Source organism: Molothrus ater, chromosome 2, assembly GCF_012460135.2.
Source record: "Molothrus ater isolate BHLD 08-10-18 breed brown headed cowbird chromosome 2, BPBGC_Mater_1.1, whole genome shotgun sequence".
Taxonomy (NCBI): domain Eukaryota; kingdom Metazoa; phylum Chordata; class Aves; order Passeriformes; family Icteridae; genus Molothrus; species Molothrus ater.
The window spans coordinates 79228415-79253335 of NC_050479.2; the positions used below are offsets into that span (position 1 = coordinate 79228415).

Sequence of the window (24921 nt, forward strand, 5' to 3'; positions counted from 1 at the left end):
AATTAAGAAGGCGGCAGCTGACTATTCTCATATTTATTCTTAAATCTGATAAGTGATAATTGAAAGCGTTACAAAAATCAGCGTTTGTACTTGAGGAAGGTGCAATCGGCCCGGGGCTCAGTCTCTCCCCACGAGGTGCGTCTCCTGGGGCCGGTCGATGCGGAAGAGCAGCTCGGCGGGCTGGAAGTAGCCCAGGTACTGCACGCTGTCCGGGCTGGTGTCCTGGTGGTAGTGCCCTCCTTCCCCGTGGTGACTGAAACAGTGCGTGTGCTCCACACGCAGATCGAAGCCCTGGCACCACACAGAAGCCGGTCACCAACGCGCTCATGGGAACAGCATTTAAGTCATGGGATAGTCCATCCTGATACACATTTCCACACATCTCCAACGTTAAGCAGTGAAAACTTGCAAGACACTTGTGAAACCAGTAAGACAAAAGAATTTAGAAACCCTGACAGCCCCCAGCTTTTGGTGTTAATCTGAGACATCCTTTTTAACCCTTTTTCCCCCCTCCTTTCTTTCCACTGGGATTAAATAATGCAGTCCCACCAAAGAACCCCTACTGGAAATCAAACCCCTTTGCACTGAATTGCCACAGGCCCATGTGATAAAGGGGCTGTCTCTACTGCAATTCTGAGAGCCAGCTTAGATGAATATGGGAAGAGAAACGAATAAAATAGCAACTAACATCCTAAACCATGAGATCAACATGACCAGTTTTATCTATCTTAGAATGGGTTGGGTTCAAAGAGACCTTCACAGATGATCTATTCTAACCACCCTGTCATGGGCTGGGAGATCTTCCATTCAAGCAGCTTGCTCAAAGCCCCATCTAACCTGGCCCTGAACACTTCCAGGGATGGGCCATCTCCATCTCTGGGCAACCTGTTCCATTCTCTCTCCACACTTAGCCTAAAATTTTTTTTCCACATGTCCAATCTAAATCTGTTTTGTTTCAATTTTAAATCCTTGCCTCTTCTTTTGTTGCTACATGTCCTGGTAAAAAGTTTCACTCTATCTTTCCTAAAAGCCTCCTTTAAGTACTGGAAGGCTGCAATAAGATCTTTCCGGAGCCTTTTCTTCTCCAGGCTGAACAATGTCAGCTCCCAGTCTCTCTTCAAAGGAAGAGGTACTCCAGCCCTTGGCTCATTTTCATGGCCCTCCTTGGGCTCTGCTCTAACAGGTCCCAAAGCTACATGTAGCACTTCAGGTGGGGTCTCATGAGGGAAAGAATCCCCTTGCTTGACCTGGCCACACCTAGTTTGACATAGCCCAGGACATGATTAGTTTCCTGGGCTGCAAGGGGATACTGGTGAATAGTGCTATGGCATTGGAATGCCATGGTCACCTGCTCTTCTTGTAGTGACACTCAAACATTTCCACAACCACAGGCCTGGCCAAGTGCTGTTGAGCTTGCAGTGGATGCAGACAGGAGAAACCCAGAGAAATCCAGCCTACAAGTTGCATTGGTTCTGAATGGAGCAGCTGCCGATGGATGCTTTCAAAGGATGCATCAGTGGATAATGGGAAGATACAGTTTAGCCTTAGGCCAAAGGCTGCCACATAACACAATAAAATCACACCCTTCAACATATTTAAGCCTACAGTATGTCCCACTTACCTCTGGGAAAAAACGTTTTTATATTACTTATGACTGCATTGTTATCTATTAAATAGCCATTTTCATCTATGGTTTTCTGGTTACTTTTAAACAAATAGTTTTCCTAATTATGAACACCTTAATGGTTTTTGAAACCAGATTGGTTTTTATCCTGAATTATTTGCTGTTGAACTTGGTGCTTGTGAAAGATGCTAGGTAAGTTTCCAGCATGAGGCTTTGCAGACTTTAATTCACATCAGCAGCAGGAAACAGGCTTCATGTCTTTTGACACAGCATTAGCAGAGGGAGTTGTTATGAAAGTGAACTACATAAACAGGTGGCTGAGCCATCTTCCATGCTCTTCACATTTCTCCTAGTGTGGCCAGCAGTGAATGTAAACCATACTGCTGGGTTTGGGATGCAAACACTTGCACACATGCAACAGAACCATGAAGTTAATCCACTATGAACAACCACTAGGTTTCAGAACAGATTCACCTATCCTCAATTCAAAGAGTTCACAGAAATGTGAAGCTTCTCAATCATTGCCCCAGCTCTGGAAGAGCTGAACACTATATATATATATATATATACACACACACTCCCATTCTTGAACGGAAAATCACATCCAAGACAAAATTCATTACAGGTCTCAGTCTATACTTAGAAAAAGTAGAAAAAGAGACTCACCGGATCTCTGGAAACTATTACTGGCTGACAAATCAGTGGAGCCTTCATTTCAAAGAATTTGAGCCAGTTATTCACATCCTCATCAGTATTCAGGGGACAGGCAGAAAATTCTGGAGGCTAGAGCAAAAATAAAAGCTTTTTAAGTAAAAGGAAGACACTTGCATCAGGATACCTTTTCTCTAAAAACTTTGCTTTTTCCCTCCCCACTATTCTGTTCATTTTCCTTATTGACTGAAAGAAACTCACAGTGTCCATCACTCTGTTTCTTCCAGAAGAAGTGACTGGAATCTTACATCTTTTATTGCATAGGTAGTGGGAGAACTACTGAAGTGAGGATGCTCCTCCTCCTGGTACATTTTAGAAGCTCAGTTATTTTTTAAAAACTTTAATGCTTCTTATAAGTATCCTCTGAGTTCATGTATTTCATTTCAATTCATTTTAGAATAGTTCTCCAGTTCTTTAGCTGCACACAGATTTCAAAAGATGATGGCCTTAATGCCAACTAAAACAGAATTACTAGTTTTGTAATACTGATTTTGTAATGTCAACTCCTGACTTTAGTACCGTGCCCATCCTAATAGTTTATGCATACATTTAAAAATATAAAACAAAGTGAAGGAACTAAGATGTTACACCCTGATTTATACTTCTGTTTTCAGGAGGAAAAAGAAAGTTACATGCCTTGAGAACAACGTACCATAATGTGAATCTTTGCTTTCCCCTTCTGAATGATAAACGTTCCACCCATCCCAACTGGCTTTTCTCCATAGTGTTTCTCTAAAGTTTGTCTCAGACAGGTCACAAAGTTAAGCTCCCCAGTTCTTCCATTGGCTTTCACTTCAATGACCTGGAAGATAAAGTAAGTTTGTTACTGCCATCTCCTGCTGTAATAGTCTGAAAAGGTCTGTGAAAGCTGCTCTTAAATTCTCCCAAGCTGATAACCCAAGATCACTTTTTGAAAAGATAAGCTTCCACGCAAGTGCTGCTGCATCTTTCCAGTTTGTGACCAGCTCTCTTTTCCTTAGTTCTGTTCAATGCTAGCTTTGCCTGTAAAGGGAGCTGGGCAGCAAGAGATTTACCTATGTATGAGACAGTGACTTGAGCAACTCCCTTCTGTCCACCAGCTGGCTTCCACTCTGTCAGAAAGAAACACTGGGTAACAGAGAAGGCTGTTCAGTTTCCATGAAGCACTTGGGTTTTCGACTGTTCTGCCAGCACCTCTTCGTGCTGGCTGTGTCAGAAGAAGCACTTGTGCAAAAAACTACCTAAGTGCCCATGTCTCATTTACACAAGTAATTGCACCATTACCTTAAGTCACTGCTAGTTTGGATTGGATTTGGATGAATGATTTATGATGGAAAAATTTTTGTAAACTAATACCTATCCCTCAAAAATTCAAGTGCCTCTGTCTCCATTAATTCTTCCCCTCAATCACTGGCATCAGTTCCTTATTTTTGCATGTTTCTCTTGTGGGATTACTACTTTACTATTATCACAGAATGCTGATAGGAGAACCATGAGTTTCCAGTCAGTCAGAAAGCACTGCAAAGTCACCTTAGATGGAAGTACGTACCTTACCAGGTTGGCCCTCGCTGGCATAAAGGTTGGCCAACAGTCCAAACTCACAATCAGTGTATTTACTGCTGTACTTCTCAAGCAGGCACCCTTTGTCTGCAGGATTAATCTGAGCAATGTAGCTCCCATTTACAGCAGGCTTTTTTTCACTCTTAGTTTGAACAATAGGGATAAACTGGGAAAAAGAATATATAAGAATAAGTCAATAAGAACATGTAAGAAGCCACCAAATGAGCTGAACTCACATAAATGTGATTTAAGCTTTGGACCATGATCCCAAGAAAAAATCCTCTTCATCACACAGCTCTGTCTCTCAGGATGAGGTCTGTACCGGTAAGAAAAATGCACTAATATTGTAATGTAATTGAAAGGTCCAGAAAACAGGTCTACTTTTTTTGAACAGTTAAACTTATTGTTATATAAAGATGAATGCTAGTGTTAAAAAAAAACAAACACAAAAAACCAAAAGAAAAAATATCTATTGTCTGCATGCAAGTATTGGAATTCTATGTAATACTCTCTCAGTGTACAGTAACAACCACTATTACAGTGGCCCAAATTTAATGCTGATATGGACTATCTCATCTGCCAATAAATCCATCAAAAGGAGACAGTAAGACCAAACATTTATGCCTGGAAATATCTGTGATTTTTAAGGTCTCCATAGGCAATAGTTTTTGTCTCCTACCCCTCCTGCAGTTTATAATTTTCTATGTGGTATCTTTAAAATTCACAACAGTGAAACAAAGTCATCCAAGAGGGCAAAAGACAGGGAGTATCTGAAAGGCATTTACCAGTAAGTTTGAGGAACATTTCTAAATCTTGGAATTAAAACCTCTGGTCAGGTCTTTGTCAATCAGTTTCAAAAACCATGTTTCTTGCATGCTTCAAGGTAACCGCATGCTTCCTGAAGAATTACAAGTTAAAAATTAATCTTTATTATCTCAGGAGTATGCACCTCAGTGGATGCCCCTCATCTCAATTCCTTCTAAGTGTTTATGGTGTGAAAGTGTTTATTAAATACATTGTTGTAAATGGGGAATACCCAGCATGATACTGCTCTACTGTTATGATACTTCCATGAATTCATTGAGAACCATCACTCTTACATACTGACCTCAGCATTTACTCCAAGAACTTTGGATGAAGCAGCTCCAGCTCCAAGAATGAAAGCTCCAGGTAGCTCTATGTCCTTTGCGACTGTATTTAGATCATAAACCTGCAAAAGAAAAACAATACTTCCATCCCTGGAAGTGTCCAAAGCTGGGCTGGATGGGGCCCTGAGCAACCTGGCCTAGTGGGTGGCATCCTTGCTCACTGCAGGAAGGGTTGAACCTAGACTATCTCCAAGGTCTCTCCCAACCCAAACCATTCTATGATTTTGTTGTGGTGGTCTGATCTGCAATTGTCAGCCTGTTCACTGTAGTCCTGGAGGCATTTAATTCACAACACCCACCCTCATTAAAATTTTGATATGTTGAACATGGCTTCTGAACACAATGCTTAGTAATAACAAATTTGGTAGATGTCCATTTGTCTGCTAAAAGATAGATTCTACCTGCATATTCCCCGCTTATTTTATTCCAAGACTGAATTATTGTTCTTATTGGATTTTGTGACATACAACACACATCAGAATCAGTCTCATTAAACACTGAAAAGTGTATTTAACAAATGTAGAATCCTAGTATCTAGATCCTAATATCTCTTAGTCCTTAGTTTTTATTGCTTTTCTTTTGACAAATGTATTAAACCCCACAGCTACAGGGAAAAACTCACTTTTTCTTTCTGTACAACAGGTATGAGATAAGGAACACCTCCCACATCTGCTATCCTAGGCTTTCCACAGATTCCTGGAAAAATACAGCCAGTTAGCTTGGTAAAATCTTTTTTTCCCAAAAATCTTCAAAAAGCATGCATCCTAAGCCACCAAAGACCTGGTTCCTCAAACTTCTCAAACCTTTGAGAACACTGTTTCCCTAGCATGCTTAGATAAAGTGTTGAACTACGAAGAAGTCCAAACCCTAAGATTATTCACTGTAGGATTTAATGCTACACAACATGTTGAAAAAAAACATTCTGTAAGCACAAAAAAAAAATTGCCAGAGTGGACAACACCCTCCATTTGCCAGTTTTCCAGTAATTCCCTCACCACAGAGTAGAGAACTCTGCTGGGACTCCACTTGCAAAATTTTAGCAAAGCTGAAAGCTATCTCAAGACAATTCATCCCACTTATTTGGATATGTATTTTAAGAAGGGATGAATAACCTCCTGGAGGTGTTTCTTGCACATTGATGCCAGAGGGAACTCAGAGGAGTAGCACAGATGACATGTCTTCCAGACAGCTAGTGTGAAACGAGATGAATCCCATTCAGAGTAAGACAGGTTCACTTCACTGACATACATGAATGCCAGCAATTAAAAAATTAATGGAAGTACAACTCCTTAGCTTCAGATAGTGATTGGCATGGTTCTAAAAAATTTCTCCATCTGAAAGATAACAACTTAAATTCAAAACCTTTTCAGTACACTAAATAAAGCTTATGAAATAAGTAGGTGTGCAATGATAGGTTAAGAAAAGAAAAATATGACAAGTACTCAGTAATGACTTGTCCTTGTTCATACATCAACTAGGAAATAAATCCAGAAATAAAATGTAGCTTTCCTCTCATGCATATGCTTTACCTGAAAAACATTTTAAGCTCTCTCAACATCTTTAAAGTATCAAAACTAAGAAGGATCATGCCAAAAAAACTGGAGAAGTCTTAGTGAAAGACAGGAATGCTAGGTTACCTTTAGCAGGAAAGTTGAAGGGTTCCTTAGTCAGATCAGGACAGTCTACAACAGAGACTTGAGCATCAGCAAAGTTCTCTTTAAGCCCTTTCTGCAAAACTGTAATTAAGAATAATGGCAAAATTATTGACAATGAAAAACTACCAAGAGTCTCACAAGTTTCTAACAACAATAAATGTATCTGTTTGGGCTTTATTTCTGCAAGGTACATTATTTATGCTTACCCTAAGTAACTCCATTGATTTAAATGTCTGCAGGCACTTGTTACATTACTACAACACTCGTTACATTACTACACTTGTTATGTAGCTTCAGAGAGGAGCAGAAGTTTGTGCAGATAATCGTTTGCCACATTAATTAATTTTAAGAATTCAAAAACCATTTTCATTGAAATACACTGCCTGACTGCTCCAAGGAGCACTAGGAGCAACACAGTGTGAAGTAACATGGGTAAACTTAAATCTCATTCAGCAGTGGGTTTGCTTCCAAGAGCAGACAATTACAGTCACGGTCAAATATGATGCAAGAGCAAAGGAGGAAGCAAGATTTAGCTGAAGCAACAATCAGTTCTTTACATACATTAACTAGACAGGTTGCAATAGCTTGATTATAATCTCAAACCATCTCTCCTGTCTGGAAATTTCTACCACCATGAGATGCTGCCTATCATGTTTATGCTCTTGTGGAGATTTTCTGGCAAGTGCCACTGTCACAGCAAGACAGATAATGAATGGTGTTAGTGATAATGAACCAAATCTAAAATTTTTGGTTTGCTTCATATCAATGTTTTTTTAGGCTCCGAACTTGCAAAGTCATTCAAACAACAGGGAGGATTAGCTGAGTGCATTGTTTGGAAACAACTTCCAAACCTTTAGTGTGGGTAGTGTAATTTTTTAGTTCCAAACCTTTAGTAGTGTACGTGAAGTAGTGTCTTCACATACACTGCTTCAAATACTATGTTGCAAGGTCCAGGTTCTTTCATGCCTGGGGACCTGCTTTGACAGTGTCTCAAACTAAAGAACAGAACATCCAGTCTATAAATCAGGTGGTTCCTTATTTACACAGACTTTCCTGCGCCTTTGTTTCCTCCAGTTAGGGTTTCAGCCATACCTTACTTCTTAAGATCAGATTTATCAAGCTCTTGACCAAAAGTAGTAGCTGGTACTTGGTACATTTCTAAATACATCTCAGTACCTTCTGGCATATGGACAAGGACAGCAAAAGGGTACTCCTCAAATTATACCCAAAACCTGAACAGCAACACAATTCCCAGCTTACAGGAGATCCTCAGGACAGATCAGGAAAAAAAGGAAAATTCTGTTTTGTGATGAATTTTTACTGATACTCTTTCAAGCTCTACTGCAAGTAGTTCTACTGCAAGTACATGGTGTTCTCTGCAGCAGCCCTGGCCTACTGCCCCCATCTGACTGGGCAAGAAAAGCACTGGGAACCACCCAAGGCACTGCTGGGACCACACGTTCTCAATACATGGAAATGTCACACTGACACAGATTCAGGAAAGTGGCAGACACTGAACTTGAGGATCAATCTGAAAGACAAAAAACCCTTTAGTATATCTGCTGCAGGGGAGAGGCTGACAGAAGGAATAATGTCTTCCTACAAGGGCAAGAAAAGAAGCTCATGAGCAACTGGGCTGAACCCAGAAGTCCCTTCCGACCTCAACCATTCTGTTATTCCCAGCACATCTTGCTAAGGCTTTAGAAAGAAGTAAACTACAGAAGATGTTTCCTGCAGCCCTGTTCTAAGACAATGAGCAAAGGAGGAGCCAACTAGGTTCAAGCAAGAGGATCTGCCATGCTAGACTGCATCTTGTCAGCTATGTTTTGAGCAGTCCTGAAAAAGAAAGAAATACTGGAGGGGAGAGGAGGGCAGCTGATTCTGTATTTGTAAAGAAGTTTGGTGTGTAGTGGTCAAACTTTCATGACCTGCACACAAATCTGCATATTCAGTGGTATTAAAGGAATTGAGAGCCCATCTGTGTGTTTAAATATCTTGGGGGTTTGGGGAGGAATCATTGTTTGCTCTAAGAAAACCATCACATATAGAGAAATAGCGCTGTTCTTCACCTCTCAGTGTGCTAAAAGCAGGAATTCTGCATGTACTAGCTGTAGAAAGACTTTGGTATGAGCTTTAAGATAAGTTTGAAGAGTACATTACCAGTTTGTATAAAGTCACATGTTGCATTACTTACCCCCAGCAAGCTCCTCCAGACTTGGGACATGAAAAGCAAACCTTTCGACTTTGGCCATTTCCTGATGGGCACTGATTTCTTCAGGTAACAAGTTACAGTACAGCACACTGTAGAGTGACTGGTCTGCCAACAAAGATAATAGCTTAACAATTTAAACACACTCCTTTCAACATGTTAATTATTTTTCAATTTCATTCTAGAATACATAGAAAAAATGGAACTGTAGTTCTGGCATCACAGGAGAGACTGACAGCTTCAATAGTAATGTTGAATTTCTTATGCATTTTGGAAGAAGATGTGTCTGTCAGCCCTATAGCTGGCTCAGAGCATTACACATATTACACATACCCAGCTGACAGCTGGGTGTAGGGAAAACATATCCTACACTGAATGCAGATGAAGTGATCAGATTTGTCTCTTTGTAAGCCTGGAGTCACAAGAAAGTTTTGAAAGGAACCTCAGCTTTTCTGAGCACATCAGCTGCCTCCTAAGGTCTTCCCAAATTTAATGTTTACTTTTCCAGCAACGGTGGACTTTCAACCCGAGCTGTGACATGGTCTCAAATTAATTTCTGGGCATGTGTTTCCCCTCCCAGAGAAGAACAGGCTAACAGCAAAATAGAAATCAACTCCAGAAGTTCTGTAGTATCAGGCTCTGTACCCATACAAAAAGCATGTAAAAAAAAGTATGTACTGTAGCAAAAAGTTTTGAACATGAGTTTAAGAGCCTCTTCAGAAATGAAGTGTACTTCAGTCAGCCATGCAACAGCAAAGCCAGCTAGAAGGGCAAGGCACTGGGTCAGGGCAGAAACAACTGATTGTGCACTACCTAAAAATCAGCTGCAGCAATCATTAACTCCTTAGGCACATACACACAGCAATAAAAAATAAAATGTGTCCCATTTACCCAGATCTCAGGTGGAAGAAGGAAAAAGGGAAATCCTAACTACATTCCTAGACCTGACTGAGTCTTTGTTAGGAAGGACTATGGTGTGAAACAGCTGCTTATGTATAGTTCTAGCTTCAGTTTTTAAAAAATCCTAACTTTTATGACTGTCAAAAAATGTAACTGTCCTTACACCATTAGCCTCTTGAGTCTGCATAAAGGAAAAAAGAAAACCAAACCAGTGGGAAAAAAAAGAAATAAGAAGAGTGGGGAGATCGTAGCAGTCACTTAACTGAAATCTTTCAGCTCAATGCTCAGCCACCCCAAATTACTGCTGTAGCAAGCAGTAGAGAAGAGAAGAAAGACTGCAACCTGTGTATAATAATTCTCATCTTAGTTGGTCTTATCTATCTCCACAGTTGACTTCATCCCTCTTCGGGCTCTGGAGGAGAAAGCAGCAGGCTGGATTTGGTGCCTCTGGGAGAAGCCTCATGTCAGGTGGAGTGAATCATACCACAAGACTTTTAGTGTGCACCAAGAAAGGGAGTAATTAGCCATAGGCAGAAAGTGAGAACATGGCTTTGGGAGCATTGTTTTAGATTATCCTCATCCCGTCAAGAACCTTTTGCCACATCCAGGAGAAGGCTGTTCCAGCACTCAACACATCGGTTGTCCTGAAACAGTCTGAGAAGACAAGCTAGAACTGTTGTTGTGCAAAAGGCAGAGGCAAGACTTGTACAGTATTCAAGTAAGTTAGCTCCCCACAATCAAGAAAGGGGAGAAAGACTGTGGAAAAATCTGATGTACCATAATAAACCAAATCTGATTGGGTTTATTATATTGAGACAAACTACTGCCTGTAGTTCTTACCAGGAAAGACACAAAGGAGTAGATCTGTGGCCCACCACTGCAAATATTCACCAGGGAGTGAATTGTGTGGTGTGGGATAGAGAGAACTTGAGACAAGAGCACACACTTAAGATCCATCACAGAGGGGTGCAGTGACACTGAATTGCTACAGAAGAATTTCAAAGAAAGAACACAAATGCGAAAGGGATGATAAAATTATTATAGATGTGGGATGATGCAACTAGAATGGAGGCAACAAGTATGTAAAGACTCAAAAGCCTACTTTTGAAGTGCAAAGAAAACATCAGAGAGAGTAGCTAGGTGCCAGGACAAGGCAGATGAAACGTAAAACGTTAGATTAATTACATGTCTATCATCAAAACCGGAATTGAAATTAGCTTGGAGAGTTACAGCCAAAAAGGAGAGGTTATAGGCAGGCTAGACACGCATCGGGGAGTGGGGTGGTGGGGAAAGAAATATCCGTGGAAAAAATTGAAGATGGCAGTTGCGAGAGAGAAATTTAGTGATGACACCCAGAAGAGGAAGACAGACGCAGAGGCCGTATTTTTCGCCTGGGGCGGTGCGAGGAGATCCCGTACGGGGCAGAGGAAGGCTGCGGGGCAGCAGAGGCAACTGAGCAGCTGGGATTTGGGGAAGGGACGGGTCACGGCAGGGTAATAACAGGAGTGCTAGGCGAGGCTGGGCTCCGTGGGACAGAGAGCATCCCGGCAGGCAGAGGCAGCGGTGATTACGGGAGCGGGGGAGCGCTAAAGGCGGCGGCACGCTTGGCATAGCGGCAGGGGGAAGGAAGGGGCTGTTCAGGCTGGAGCTGCCAGTTCAGAGGAGTCGGGGGAAGGACAAAGCAGCACAGCAGAGACGGGAGCCGCTCACCGGGCTGGAAGCCGCGGGAAGCCGGGACCTGCTAGAGCTCTGCCACGCACCAAGCGCTGCTACCGCCCAACCGCACCTACCTACCCTGCCGCCGGGACTGGCACGGCACGGCACGGCACGGCACGGCACGGCTCGGCCCCGCTCGGCCCCGCCCCTGGGCGCGGCCACCCCGCTGCCACTCCCAGCATGGCGCCATTCTCCTCCTGCCCCTCCTTCCCGTCGGCCCGCGCGCCTCTCGCGAGCTTCCCGACACTATTTAAGGCGCGGGGCGGGAATTGTGCGTCCTTTACGGCAGGGCAGCGGCGGGCGGAGGTGGGTCGGTCTGTGCGGGCGGATCCGCCGCCATCCGCGCTGCTGGGGCCCTGGGACCGCGGAAGCCGGGGCTGGAGGGACAGTCCGGGCGGTGTGGAGTCGTGCCCCGAGGACCGGGGCGTGTGGCGGTGGTCGGTGGGGGGCCCCGTGGGAGCGGTGTTCCCGGCCCGTGGTGCGTTGGTGCCTGCCCGCGTTCGAAAGGCCTTGCCGTGGCGCTGGCCCCGGCGCGCTGCTGGCAGCCGAGCCTGGCGAGGGGTGCGCCGGGTGCCTTTGTTAGGCCTTCAGCAAATTTATATGGTTGCTTTTCTTCCCTAAGGGATCTGCGTGCTGTGCCAGCGCTGCATGCCGGAGCTGCGGTAGAGACCTCGAAAGATGCTGAGCTGCGACTTGTGAGTACCCGGCAGGGCCTGTGCGCTCAGAGGGGCATTGCTGCCGCAGTCCTGGCTCTGGCGTTGGTTGGTTTCGTTTCTGGGCTTCGTGTTTGTCAGGCCGTGGGTGAGCCAGCGTGAGCAATGTTCCTTCAAAGGCATAGCAAAGCTGGCACGAGCGTCTTTCTTGTGGTGAGGGGCCCAAAATGAAACACGGGGTTTGAGGTGAGACCTCACCACTGCTTAGTACAGGGGGACAATCCCTGCCCTTGTCCTGCTGTCGCTGCTATTGCTGATACAGGCCAGGATGGCATTGGCCTTGGCCACCTAGGCACACCCTGGACCATACTGGGCTACAGTTGACCAGCACCCCCAGGGCCTTTTCTGCTGTGACCCAAGTGCAAGACCCAGCACTTTGCCTTGTTGAACCTCACTCATTTGGCTTCAATCAAATTCATCTTGTGCAGACACCTCTGCAGAGCCTTCCTGCTTCTCAGCAGATCATTCCCACCCAGCTTGGTGTCACCTGCCAGCTGAATGAGGGTGCACTTAATCCCCTTTTTGAGGTCGTTTGTGGACATGACTGGTCTGGCCCCAGCGCTGATCCCTTAAGACGAGCTACCAGCTGGATATAACTCCATTCAGCACCACTTTCAGGGCCCAGCCATCCATCAGGTTTTTCATGCAATGAACAGTGCACCCATCCAAACCATGACCAGCTAGTTCCTCCAGGAGAATGCTGTGAGAAATGCTGTCCCAAAGCTTTACTAAAATGCAGGCAGACAACATCCACAGCCTTTGCGTCATACACTGGTCAGAGAAGGAGATCAGGTGGGTTAGTTGGGACCTGCCTTTCCTAAATTCTGACTGGATCTAATCCTTTGCTTTATGTGCATGTGCCCTCAGGATCATGTGCTGCAGGTTATGTGAGGACATTGGATAAACTCTGCTCTAGTGTCTTCAGATGCTGACTGTGTAATACCATTTAAAATATTAATGGATATTATGATGAGTTTGTAAAACTCTAAAAAGCACAGTAAAATTAGAAAGATGCAGGTTTACTGGGCTAGTAAATGACTAACAGGTAAAATAACTTTGGGCTCATACAGAGGAAAACTAGGTTCCTTTGCTGAGTGTTACAGTCCCTTTTGTATAGGCTTGGGCAGCTAAAGAACTGGACTGTGTTGTCTTGCAGATTCAAGTGAAAATAACATTTTAGTTCTGGGGCTGGACTCTGATTATTGACAGCCAAATAAGTGGGTGATGAATTAAGAGCAGGAGATTTTAGGTATCTTAGAGCCCACAAAAGAACAGAAGGGAAATGGCATTGCTTGTCTTGATGACACTGTCTTTGATTAATTTAAAGGTTTTAAATAACAGTGAAGTGAATATTTATGTATGACGTGAAACTGCAATATCCTTACAAGTATAAAAAGCCATTGGCTATGTGTATGTGTGCTTGTTTGGAGGCAAACTTAACTAGTACAGACAGGGTTAAAACATTCAGAATTCATCTCAGTAAGTCTGAACAATCTGTTGCACCACTGATTTTTGCGTTCCTTTGGGCAAGAGCTGAACTAAAAAGACTCAAAAATTGTCTGACCTCAGTTATGCTGTGAATATCTTAAGTTTAGTGGCTATGACTAATGTCAGTATGAAGAATGTAACTGGTCATGGTTCATAGGAAAAATCTCTGCTCAAGTTTCCTCAGGATTGTTCTTAAGTTTACCCTGTGATCAGGAGTGGAGTAGTAGAAAGTTTGTTGCCTGATTAATGTACATTTTTTTTTTTTAGTTTCTTGAATTCTTATTGCCTTCTAGGGCAAACTGAAACATGACTGATACAGATGAGCCCCAGGCTTCTGGCTCTGATTACCCTGATGCCCAGGAGCTGATCAGCCATCAGGAGGAGGAGCTATCTGAGGTGTGCTCATGGCAAAGGAGTACAGGAACAGAGCGGTCAAGGCAGAAGGTGGCTGCTCCTGGGGAGTCTGCAGATCATCCCAACAGCATATGTAAATCATCAGCTGCCTCAACTGAGGTTTTACTGATCAGCAGTGATTCAGAAAGGTAAGCTTCTGTCTCTAGTCTGGAATTTTTTCTGTGGAGAACCTGTGTAATGTTTCTTAAAAGTGAACCTTCTTTTGAAAGTAAATACTTTTTTCTTCTTCAGTGACGTCTCTGCTGCTCGTCCTGAGTGCTCCATTGCACCTTCAAAGCAGAAAAGGCGATCTCAATCTTCAAGGCAACAAGCTGAATCTGGTACAGAAGTACCTGACAATGAAAGCTCCTCAGACTCTTCACTGTCTCCCCAAAGTCCAGGGAAATCATTGGCTGTTCCCAAGCAGCAGAAGTCAAAACTCAATTTGAAGGCCATTTTTGCCTATCACTTTAGGGGAAGGAAGTTCAAAGCCGCCGCACACCGAAAATACAAAATACAGGCACGGAAGAGCAAGAAGAAAAAGTATGAGAGCACACACATGCCCACAGGGAGGCCCCCACTGACAGCCTCACCTCAGGAACAAAAGAGAAGGCTTCTAGACAGAGGTTTTCAGTTCCCTTTTGTTGAAAAACATTATGGGGAGAAACATATTCCCTTAAAGATGGTTCTTGGCTATGAGGTAAGTCCTCTGTTATGTAGGATAAATATTTCTTTAGTCTAAAAATTGTGAATTAAAATGGGGTCTGTTGTGCTTCTACTAGAATAAAACAATGAAACAGATTTTACTTCTATTAAACAGGATACTTGATGTTGTAAAATTATTACCTTTTAAAGCAAACAATGCAAGAATATATATGGGTGTTGATAAAATGTTACATTATCAGTTCACAATGTAAGTGCTTTATAGTGGTACTTTTAAGATCTTACGTTAGTATTTTTTTCTACAGCAAGCAGCTGCAAAGGGATATTTCAAGTACATTGAAGTGCTTAAATATGAAGAACATCTTAAAAAAGCTTTAAAAGCCCTTCAGGCCAGTGACGACTTAGAAAAAGAGTGTATGGTGTTACGGAAGCACAAATACTTAGATGATGAAGGCCCCATTTCCCCTATTGAGGAGACAGAGTAAGTTCATCTTGGCTTGCTTTTTTGTGCTTTACTAACATATAAACGTGTGTGTATCAAGTTCAGTTGTTCTCCTGTCCTTTTAACCTATGAAAGCATTGTTTATTTTGGGAACAAAGTGCGCTATCTTTTGGGGTATTCTGTGTTTGTAGATGGTAATATAAAAGTTCTCACAGAAAGAATTTTTTAAAATTTGATCTGAAGACTGATAATTGTTGGTAGAAATTAAAGTGTTTGCTGAAATGCACTCCTCTAATGTTATCCCAAATAAAATGCAGTGTTCTAAAACAAATACTAAAGGATAATTTTAATACCTTTTTACATTATTAAAAACCAGAGTGTTATCTTTGGTCTTCAGGGGTTGAGCAATTAGCTTAGTGCAATAAGAAGATCGTAAAGTAAAGAATACTTGCTGTTGTAAATACACTGATAACCTTTAGGAAGCCAAAAAGACAGTGCTAAAGGTAAAATGCTGTCTTTCAGCTACTGTTCACTTAAGGGCTTGTAGTTAATACATTTTAAGGTTCTATAAAAGTAAACAGTTTAAACTATTTTTTTTTCAGTGATGATGAGGACAGCTTGAATTCTGATACTCAGGAACAACTTGATGCCAGAGTAGTGGTAAGTAAGCACTCCTTAACTCAGAAATGCTCTAGACTTCCTGTTCTGAAGTTAAAGAATTAGTAGATAATATCTTCAGTATTTAATTCTTGAGCTTAGATCCAGAGTTGTGTAACCTCTGAATTCTGATGTTAGTGCAGAAGGAGGTTCGTAGTCCACACTTGTCTTCAATGTAATGCTGCAATTATAGGAATTCTGCAGTTCTCTAGAGTTCTTAACATCCAAAAATGTAGTACTAAAATCTTATATAAGTATCTCAAAACTAGACTTGTTTCTACTTCTGTCTTCCATTTTCTTAGGAGAACAGCTCTTTTATTCTAAGCAGCACAATTCCCAAAAAAAAGAAGTTAAAGCCACGAAGAAAACATGCCAAAACACCTGAAGTGATTGAAATAGTGGATGAATAAGAGGGTGCTGAAGAGAACTCTGTGCCTCTGCAAGGCTCACCTTGGTGAACAGCAAATGGACAATGAGGTGGCAGTGGTCATTCCTCAGCTACCTTTTCATGGGCCTGTTTGGTTTAAAACTTTGGTCTGGAATCAGTGTTCAGCTCTCCACCCAGCTGCCCAGGCACATTTGCCTTACTGTGAGTATATTGGGCTTGTGTCTCAGACAGTTACAAAAATAGAATAACTTGTCCTCGTGCTTATAGCTTTCAAGTGTCTACTGTGCTGTTCTCTATCTATGTGTATATAGAAAAGCACGTATACATCGGTATGCTCAAGTTAAAAGGGCAGTTTAGATGCCTTTCTTTCATAGCAGATTCCTTTGTGGGTGGTCCTTGAGAGATTGTTTTTCTGTCTTAGAGGTGCAGGCTTGAAATACTTTAGAAGTTAAAGGGTTGAAGAAAGAATTAAAGATTAATGCAAGCCAATCATAAAAATGCAGAAGTGGTTGGTTGATTTTGACAAAAGTCTATTAAAAATGTGGTTAATGTATTTGAATGATAATCAAATCCAATTTTGTATGATTGAGATTGTCTATTCCATGTGGAATAAACTCTCAGAAAACGAATTCTCTGCTCCTTAATCTCATACAATAATCTGAAGTTGTACATTATTGTAAAAATAACTGGCAATATAGTAAATCTTGGGTTAAAAATTACTTTTTCCCTCTTTCCCCCTTCTGTCCAGAATGGTTTCTGATGTGAACATGACTTAGCAGAAGCTAAAAGCTCTTTATTAATAGTACTTGCCAGGCATTGCCCCAGATGCAAATACCTTTCTCAAAGGTGTTTTAGTCAGTAGGAAACATGGCTAGTGTTTAGAAGTGGTCTAAATATCACTGAGACCTCCTGCAGCAGTTTTGGTAGCTGAAGTAATAAATGTTTAAAATGTTGACTTGTGAATAAGGAAGATTAAAAAAGGAGTCACCTCACAGCCTTACTCAGGTACTGTTGTCAGCAGCTAACTGACAGCTGTTCAGCAGGTAAAAGTAATCTGTGCTGAGGGAGCAAAAAAGGCTTTGTCTGCTATTAAATTTCCTTCAGATGAAACTGACAGTCTCAGGAGGTTTGCAGTAGGTGCTCAATATTGAGAGCAAGTCAAGCTGTGTTATTTACATGCTTGAATTAAGGTCCCAGATCTCTCTAAGGAAATTTCCCAAATGCAGCTTGATAGCTCTAGGTCTGCAGAAATTACCCTTCAGCATTTAAAGATCACAACTAAAAGTGGTCCAGCATTAATGGCTAAATGTAACTCTTTGGGTGTCTCCCTGAGAAATACTTAAAGGCTTGAAAGACTCATCCTGGATCTAGGGCATAGTGAGGGGTATGTGGAGTCCTGTTCATTCTGCAGTTCATGTGATTAATTCAGCTGTTCAACTGTTGAGTGACTCAGAAATGAACTAAATTTCAATTCTGATTAGAACTGGATAAATTTATACATAAAAATCAAGCTTATCACAGCTGCTAAATTGATTGCCAAAATCAAGCTTTGATTTAAGTAACTTTGAGTTATTTGACTGTATATGACAGTTTTTATCACTTTGCTTTTCTTTCTCTTCTAGTTATGTTGTTTTGGAAGATGAAATATGTCTTGGTTTTCTTGCTGCATAAGGTAAGATGTTACTTGGGTCTCAGTTTTGTTTCCTTCAGGTAGCCTTTTTTGCATTATTTCACAAAAGCTTTTGAAAAGGCAGTGCTCCATAGTTAAAATAAACACATTACAGTGCTCCACAGCTGAGCAGCTTATGAGTGTGAAAATTCCCGGGTATGAGTTCAGTGCTACATACCTTTCATCAGTTTGACCAAAATAAAAGCCTGTAGCCTCTCTTTGAACAAAAACTTGAGTTTTTGAATACTTGAAAGTGCAGTTTTTTAAAAAAACAAAAGCTTTACCTTCGGTCAAATGCTGCAGCTTTGTCTGATTTGGTTTAGACAACACTGCCTGGAATTTTCTCTGCTAAAGATGTTGAGGAACTACTTTCCCCTCAGTGTCTTTGTGGTGCCTCACCCACACTTTCTGTACCAGGGTGTATCAACAGCTGTAGCTTCTGGTGGCTTCCCTGGAGTAAAATTCCATCTTAATTCATCTCTCTTGCAAGAACAGGAGGGACAGCAGAGAGCAGCTGGTAGTCTAGCATGTACATGGCTGTGAAGGCTTCTTACTGTAGGATGTTGCCAAGTTTGCATGGCTTGGGACAACGTAGGGAATAGCATGGAAGAGATCACCTAGCATAGGAAAACCCCATAGACATGGGAAACACTGAGCTGAGGATTGGCCAGTAGTGAAACCTTACAGGAACATTCTTGAGTGAGAGGATAGGAGCAGACATCTCACTTGGCCATGGCTGTAGGTAGAGAACTGCATTAGGAGCACATCAGGTGGGCACAGTGTACGTTGTTCCAAGGAGTGTATGTGGTTCTGAGCTCCTCACCACAGTTCCCTTGGCTCAAGCTACCTGTCTCTGGGACTGCCAAGTGTGGTAACCGTCAGCTTCTGCTGCTGCTAACAGTAAGTATGTAGTCGGTTGGGAAGTAGCTTCAAATGCTGTTTTAAAAATAGTAAAAAAAATAAATGTGTTCACTCTGTTCCAGCACTTGATCAGGTTTTGTCTTTTGCTGTAGACAAAAAACCTGGAACCTAGTGCTTAGAAAAAACCCTTCTTTTGCAACCCACAGCTGATGAATGTATTAGTTGTGTTACTTATATGAAGGGACAATATTTGCATGGCCTCAAATGGCATTCATTCATTTAAATACTGATCAATCTAGAGTTTGGTGTTGTGAATTTTCAGAAGTGTAGTTTGGTTGTATCTTTCTTCGCAGATGAACGCACTCACACTGCAGCAGCAGTTGTAACTACTTGGGGATCTCTTGAGTTCTTAAGGCTGTTTGCTGACCTAATTCACAAATCCTTTACTTCAGTGGACATCTGTGCAGCATGGTAGCAAAAGAGGTGAGCTTTGTGTTTCTTCTGAGCTTCAGCATAAGACCATTGGGTTTCTACAGTTTAGTGCTATTCCCACAGCAAGTAATCAGACTAATTTTTGCACTGTATGGTATCTGCACCCAGCAGTGTCTTCCTGATGAGGTGTTCAAAAAGCAGTGCTACAGTATTTCAACAGCTGGCATCGTTGGTTTTCATGCAGATGTGCTGGTTAAACTTGGTATTTCTGTTGAAACAAGTAGATCTAGTGTTTATTAGTGGGAAGATCTTCAAATACAACATCAGAAAACTGTTAAACTGTTACAGGATAAAAGTATAGTTAAACTAATGACATTGTTCCAAAATATTTTTTCTTAAAAGGGCATCCCTGTGATGTGTGGAACAGATTGGAAAGCCTCTACTCAGGTATTGTAAGTATTACAATATATAATATATACATAAGTATTACAATATATATATATACATAAGTATTGAGGAAACAGTTGGGTTTTTTCCTAGGTGGTGGTAGTTGTATGAAGGTAAAAGCTCAAGTCTTAACTTCTTGGCTGCTTTTGATAAGAAAAAGTATTTTGAAACAACAAAAAATCCAAGCTCCAGATGACCACTAGAGACAGGTTTCTTTCCGAGTTACCTGGCTAGGTTTAAAACCCAGGCTATTGTAAAGACATTGTGGAGTTTTTATGCCTCGTTCTTCAGCAGCTAGACACAACCTGCAGTGTGTCTGAATTGGAAAACGTGGCTAGAAGAGTAACAGGTTCTGCTTTCCTCGCTGTACACTTAATTGCAGTGGTGACAATGAGACCTGTAACAAATTCACTTAGTGGGACAATTCTGCAAACATACTTAAAAATGCAGCTACTGTGAAATCTAAGCATAAATGTGAGTTAATGTGCCTCAATTCTGCATCCTGTGTACTAAAAGAAGTAGAATTAGCAGTAGAGAAAAAATACTTGCAGTGCTGAATTCCTGTAGATGGTTTATTAAAAGCATATTTTTAAGGTGTCTTACAATGGTCTCTTCCATGCTTTCTTTGTGAGGTAACTCCCTTAGTTTTACCTTCTGTGCTCCGGTCTCTTCAGGTGCAGATGGGCCTTGTTGGTAGTTGTGTGATAAACTGGGCTGTGGTTTGATGGCAGATGAAGTGCTTTGTTGTGTCATCAGCATTCAGCCAGTGTAACTGGACTACTCTGCCTGGCTTCATATGGAGATTAAAGCACTCAAGTCTTGATGAACTGCTAAAATACTGAGGAAACTTAAAAGTATTACTAAGATACAACAATTTATTTTGTTTTAGGAAGTTCACCTGATGTCAGGTCTGAACTAGCATCTTGGTAAGTTTGTGTCCCTGGTTTTTTTTACCCTTACCTGTTTCAGGTCAGCTACCTGTCTTTAACTTGGTGAGCTGGTTATACTGCTGCTCCTCTCTTACTGAGAAAATGCAGTGTTGTTTCAGAAAACATGAGAGCTTATTTTCCCCAAACTTAAGAATGCTGTGAGAAAATTGTTGTGATGATTGGCAAAATGTTCAACTGCTCTGAAGAGAGTGAATGAGAAGAGCCTTTCTGAACAAATTTACTTAATACTATTGTAGGTTCTGCTGATTTGTATGCTGGTTTGTAACTTTACTTGTTCTTTCCTGGTTGCAGGTACTTAGAGAAAGTGAAGAAGAAAGAAATGCAGGCTGCCATTTCACAAAGTCTGAAGCTGTTTCAAGGGTTAGTGTGACATCTGAAATTCTGCCTATACCTTAAAGACTGAGGGGCTCTGGTCCTCAGTAGGCCAGGAGTCTCTCAGACCAAGCTTACTGTGAAGGTTTCAGGGACTGTTTTCAACATTACACTACTATATCTTAATGGATTGTTCATTCTGTTAAAGGAAGAATTTATTGTAACCTAAGTTTGCCCAAGGAATGTTCATATAAATTCCTCAGTCACAAACGAGATGAACAGGTTAACTGCTTTAACTGATAGTTTTGCATTGACCAGTAAGTTACACTCAGTAGGAAACTTAGAGGGAGGATTCTGCAGAGTTCTGTAGATAATTCCCATTGATGTTTGCTTCTCAGGTAACTTAACTTGTAATTAAAAACTTGCTAATATGAAGGAGGTGCTAGCGTATCTCACCCTCTTCCTACTCCAGAATGTCTTAAAACAACATAAATGACACTGTGATCTGTACCAGGTACTTTCCAGTCTGCTTGATTTTGGTTTCTTATCTCTTGTGTTAATTTGTAGCACCAGAAGTGTTGAGGTCTATCCCGATGGGATCTTTCCTGTAGGTTCATGTCGTTGGAAACGCCTCACAGATTAAACTTGTGGTTTGGCTTTACCCACTGAACTACCTGTTAGCTCTGTGGGATAAAACTGCAAGACAAATGTTAGCATACAATCTGAGGAATGCAGGATGCCCAGTGTTCTCCTTTAGGTGTACTGCAACATGCTTGGAATACAAACCAAAAAGTGATTCAAATGGAAAAGCTTAGTTGGAGTAAAAATTCAGTCTGTTCTGGGACTTCAGGTGCAACTGACATTCTGAATTACATTGGCTGAACTTTGTCTCTTGCCCAGGTTTTTGTGTAGGCACCTGACTTGCCTAAACAATTTTTTTGCTGCTTGTTTTCTGGATGGCTTGAAACAAGTCTATTCTCGCCTCTAATCATGCAGGAGTGATTATTTCTTGTTTCAGTGGCTGTAGGTAAGAAGAGACAGCACTGCTATGTATGTTATGAAGTAACTTCATTAAACTTGCTGCATTTTTTTTGTATAAGGATGCTCCACAGTTTCATACTGAGCAGCAATATTTGGTTAATTTCTTCAAGTATGGGGTTTAAAGAGTTAATTTCTGAGCAGTCCAGCCAAGTTACTGCTATACTGTTAAAATCCCTGGATTCTGTTCTACAGAACAAAGAATTCAAAGTAAAAGAAGCAAAGTACTCTGGAAAAAGTACAAATCTTCACACAGGAGAATTCTGAAGCTGCTGTTGATGTTAGTCTGTTCTCCAGCTCAGCTGCACGGCAGTTCTGTGGAGAGTACCTCTTACTGCCTGGTGCATGCAAGAAGCTCAAATGTAAAACAAGCTGTGGTGGTTGAAAGTCTGTGCACCCAGCAGCCTTCTCCTGGTGGGATGTTCAAAAAGCAGTGCTACACCAGTGCAGCATTTGGCATCCTTCATTTTCAGTCTGCTGTGCCTGTTAAACCAGGTATTTTTGCTGAAACAATCTTTAACCTCTAAAGGGATTTCAGTGTACTTATTTTCATGTAATAAATAAAAATAAATGTTTTAATTTGTCTTCATTTTGATTATCTGTGTGAAAACTGGCTAGTGGGCTCTGGAACTCAGCAAGTGCATTCAATTCTTTCTAACAGGTGCTTGAGGATACAGAATGAAGTGAATTGAATTTCCCTGAGTTAAAAACATGGAAGCAATTTGTTTGACAGGTAAGCACTCAGTTACTAGTTCCATATGATTTTACATTTGGTGTATTAGCTTTGTATGACTGTAAACATGGGAACTACTAAACTGTTGTAGAACTAAGTGTAGAAATGGTTGTGGGTACCAGAGATTACTGGGTAGTGATCACTGCAGATCTTGGCCGTATCTGAGGAGATCACTTATCTGTGAGTCATTCTTGTGTGTATTTATACTTAAAACTGCAGTCACAGTTGTGCAGCCATTTGTAGTACAGGTGTCTGAATTAACTGCTGTTGGCTGTGAGGAATTCCTCAGTACTTGGAGTTTGTGCCATACTTGAGGCTTGTTCACAACTTGGGTTGTGTATTGGCAGGATTGATTGGTCCTTCACTGGAAAACATGGGCACCTGGGCTATTCACTGAAGTCCTGTAAGAGCAGTGAGAGGAGTATCTGGTCATTACCAAGGCTGCTGGGATGTTACTGTTTCTGGTGAGCTGTGGACATGACCATAAAGCAAATCCACCAGACTCCTCTGCTGCCACAGGAGGTGGCACCAAGTCTGCTGGGCATAAAGCTTTAACACGGGTCAAGGACACAATACTCCCTGCTGCTGTTAAGAGCAAGTTCTGCCTGAGGTGTAGGGATGTATCCTTGGGCATCTTCAACACTTAAGCTACAGGGGAGCAAAAGTTCCAGTTAAGTGATTTGCTGATTTAATTCCAGAGCTCCTGCTGAGTTTGGTTCTTTGAAACAGAAGCAAGAACAGGAGACATAGGCTGTTCCATCTAATTTACACCCAAGGTGCACTTTCCCCTGTACTAACCCAACCCAACTCTTTTAACTCCTAGGGTCTGCCATCAAGTTGCTGCCTGTCAGAGGCATGAGAAACACCATGTGGGAGCTAGCAAAGAGAGTGTGAAGGTAAGGGCACTTACCAAAAAGGCTGAGACTGTAAAAAAATTGAAGGTCACTTCAAAGAGGGTTTGCGTGGCTGAAAAACCAGCAGCTCTTAACGCGGTGACCGCATATTGAAATCCTCTGCAGGATGCCGTGGACACTCTGTGTGTGCTATGGTCTATTTGTGAGGAGATAACACCTCGTGTAGTTGGGCCCCCTGGCCTGGAAAAGGGCCTTACCCAGCTGCCTTCAGGGTTTTTTGATGCTGATGTGGAGGAGAGGCTGCTCAGTTCCATTCTGAAGCAAGAACTTGCAGCATGGGGCATTAAGGAACAGGGTTGCTACAGTTGTGGTTTGAGCAGTCTTGCAGCCCAGTTGCTGTTTGTGTGTCCAGAGAAGGGCAGTGGAGCTGGGGAAGGGAAACTTGAGCACCAAGTTTCATGAGGAGCAGCTGAGGGAGCTGGAGAGAAGGTGGCACAGGGGGAGTCTTCTGCTTTGTACAACCCCCTGAAAGGAGCGTGTAGTGAGGTGGGGGTTGGCCTGCCAATTAACAAAAATTAGAGGAGATGACTTCAACTTGTGCCAGGAGAGGTTTAGATTGGATATTAGAAAAGTTGTTTTTATTTGGATAGAAAATGTTAATAGATATTTTTCCTCTCTTAGGTCCTGCTGATGTTGATGCAAGCCTGCTCCAAAGAACTGCACAGGTGTTCCAGACAAAGAAAGAACCGTCCCTAGAGTGTTTATTGCAGTTTTTTGAATTAAACATTCATTTTAACTTGTTACTTCATGCTGTAATAATCCCAGTATTACAGCCTCCACCTGACTCCATGGAGTTTAACAGACTGGATCTGGCTTATGGTTTGCTGCTGCAGTACATGTCAACTGCTCCAGATTAAAAGAAATGAGTGAAAAGAAGTGTAGAGTTGATTCATCAAAAATCAGCTTTCTAGGAGTTTCCTTGGAGTAGAGTTAGAGGAGGCTGCAAAAATGAGCACAGGGATGGAGCACCTCCTGTGAATAGGCTCAGAGCTGGTGTTCTTCCTGGAGCAGAGAATGCTCCAGGCCAATCTTGTTGGAGCTTTAAGCAGGACCTTTAAAGGTCTCTTCCCCATTCCTACCTACTCCATGACTTGCTGTGGTGCATTTTAACCAGAAAGAGCATTAATGAAAAGCCCTTGGTACTGCACCTGTTAATAACTAAATTTACAGCAAAAGTTGTGCTTTGAATCTGACCTAATTGATGTGTGCTTAGCTGATAAAACAGGGATAGAAAACATCTCTTTGGAAGAAGTAAGTTTTTAGTTCTCCCATTAAGTGCTTTAAGATGTACCTTGTGACTGCAGGAAACCATACTGCTA

At 41.9% G+C, this 24921-nt stretch overlaps 2 protein-coding genes, 1 long non-coding RNA gene and 8 other non-coding genes across 13 annotated transcripts; 10 read left to right on the forward strand and 1 right to left on the reverse strand.

Moving 5' to 3' along the window:
• Nucleotides 1–18: 18 nt before the first annotated feature.
• Nucleotides 19–11600, reverse strand: C2H11orf54 (chromosome 2 C11orf54 homolog). The gene is made up of 9 exons (XM_036394708.2): nucleotides 11577–11600; nucleotides 8872–8994; nucleotides 6660–6758; nucleotides 5645–5718; nucleotides 4983–5084; nucleotides 3864–4040; nucleotides 2988–3137; nucleotides 2291–2407; nucleotides 19–291 (listed from the first exon to the last, which is right to left on the reverse strand). The coding sequence occupies exons 2-9, from the start codon at nucleotides 8927–8929 to the stop codon at nucleotides 118–120; spliced, it is 951 nt and encodes a 316-aa protein (XP_036250601.1). The 5' UTR covers nucleotides 8930–8994; nucleotides 11577–11600; the 3' UTR covers nucleotides 19–117.
• A 358-nt stretch (nucleotides 11601–11958) lies between these two features.
• TAF1D (TATA-box binding protein associated factor, RNA polymerase I subunit D) lies at nucleotides 11959–16493 on the forward strand. The gene is made up of 7 exons (XM_036389171.2): nucleotides 11959–11980; nucleotides 12125–12197; nucleotides 13997–14245; nucleotides 14349–14796; nucleotides 15065–15240; nucleotides 15804–15861; nucleotides 16161–16493. The coding sequence occupies exons 3-7, from the start codon at nucleotides 14010–14012 to the stop codon at nucleotides 16266–16268; spliced, it is 1026 nt and encodes a 341-aa protein (XP_036245064.1). The 5' UTR covers nucleotides 11959–11980; nucleotides 12125–12197; nucleotides 13997–14009; the 3' UTR covers nucleotides 16269–16493.
• A 1163-nt stretch (nucleotides 16494–17656) lies between these two features.
• LOC118694004 (small nucleolar RNA SNORD5) lies at nucleotides 17657–17728 on the forward strand. The gene has a single exon (XR_004981362.1). It is a non-coding gene; the product is annotated as a small nucleolar RNA SNORD5 (small nucleolar RNA).
• Nucleotides 17729–17865: 137 nt separating this feature from the next.
• LOC129046615 (uncharacterized) lies at nucleotides 17866–24478 on the forward strand. Of its 3 annotated transcripts, XR_008508247.1 has the most exons (8): nucleotides 17866–17918; nucleotides 19130–19259; nucleotides 19611–19655; nucleotides 20545–20581; nucleotides 20897–20965; nucleotides 22617–22688; nucleotides 23512–23584; nucleotides 24224–24478. It is a non-coding gene; the product is annotated as an uncharacterized LOC129046615 (long non-coding RNA). The 3 variants fall into 3 exon arrangements; XR_008508246.1 differs by lacking the exon at nucleotides 17866–17918 and having other exon boundaries at nucleotides 17927–19259; nucleotides 19611–19660; XR_008508245.1 differs by lacking the exon at nucleotides 17866–17918 and having other exon boundaries at nucleotides 17928–19259.
• LOC118693974 (small nucleolar RNA SNORA40) lies at nucleotides 18897–19024 on the forward strand. The gene has a single exon (XR_004981353.1). It is a non-coding gene; the product is annotated as a small nucleolar RNA SNORA40 (small nucleolar RNA).
• LOC118693930 (small nucleolar RNA SNORA8) lies at nucleotides 19352–19490 on the forward strand. The gene has a single exon (XR_004981344.1). It is a non-coding gene; the product is annotated as a small nucleolar RNA SNORA8 (small nucleolar RNA).
• LOC118693950 (small nucleolar RNA SNORA1) lies at nucleotides 19932–20063 on the forward strand. The gene has a single exon (XR_004981349.1). It is a non-coding gene; the product is annotated as a small nucleolar RNA SNORA1 (small nucleolar RNA).
• LOC118693922 (small nucleolar RNA Z40) lies at nucleotides 20750–20822 on the forward strand. The gene has a single exon (XR_004981343.1). It is a non-coding gene; the product is annotated as a small nucleolar RNA Z40 (small nucleolar RNA).
• LOC118693962 (small nucleolar RNA SNORA18) lies at nucleotides 21495–21626 on the forward strand. Its single transcript, XR_004981351.1, has one exon. It is a non-coding gene; the product is annotated as a small nucleolar RNA SNORA18 (small nucleolar RNA).
• On the forward strand, nucleotides 22329–22470 carry LOC118693936 (small nucleolar RNA SNORA8). Its single transcript, XR_004981346.1, has one exon. It is a non-coding gene; the product is annotated as a small nucleolar RNA SNORA8 (small nucleolar RNA).
• LOC118693944 (small nucleolar RNA SNORA25) lies at nucleotides 23628–23757 on the forward strand. Its single transcript, XR_004981348.1, has one exon. It is a non-coding gene; the product is annotated as a small nucleolar RNA SNORA25 (small nucleolar RNA).
• Nucleotides 24479–24921: the final 443 nt, after the last annotated feature.

What these genes read in the sequence shown, in the direction of transcription:
- C2H11orf54 (XM_036394708.2), bottom strand. Translation starts at nt 8,929, where the DNA reads ATGGCCAAAGTCGAAAGGTTTGCTTTTCATGTCCCAAGTCTGGAGGAG. An exon ending in TTCTTGGAGTAAATGCTGAG is followed by an intron (nt 4,041 to 4,982) that starts GTCAGTATGTAA and finishes TCTTTTTCCCAG; the next exon opens with TTTATCCCTATTGTTCAAAC. An exon ending in AAGCAAAGATTCACATTATG is followed by an intron (nt 2,408 to 2,987) that starts GTACGTTGTTCT and finishes TTTTTGCTCTAG; the next exon opens with CCTCCAGAATTTTCTGCCTG.
- TAF1D (XM_036389171.2), top strand. Translation starts at nt 14,010, where the DNA reads ATGACTGATACAGATGAGCCCCAGGCTTCTGGCTCTGATTACCCTGAT. An exon ending in AGATGGTTCTTGGCTATGAG is followed by an intron (nt 14,797 to 15,064) that starts GTAAGTCCTCTG and finishes TTTTTTCTACAG; the next exon opens with CAAGCAGCTGCAAAGGGATA. An exon ending in TCCCCTATTGAGGAGACAGA is followed by an intron (nt 15,241 to 15,803) that starts GTAAGTTCATCT and finishes TTTTTTTTTCAG; the next exon opens with TGATGATGAGGACAGCTTGA.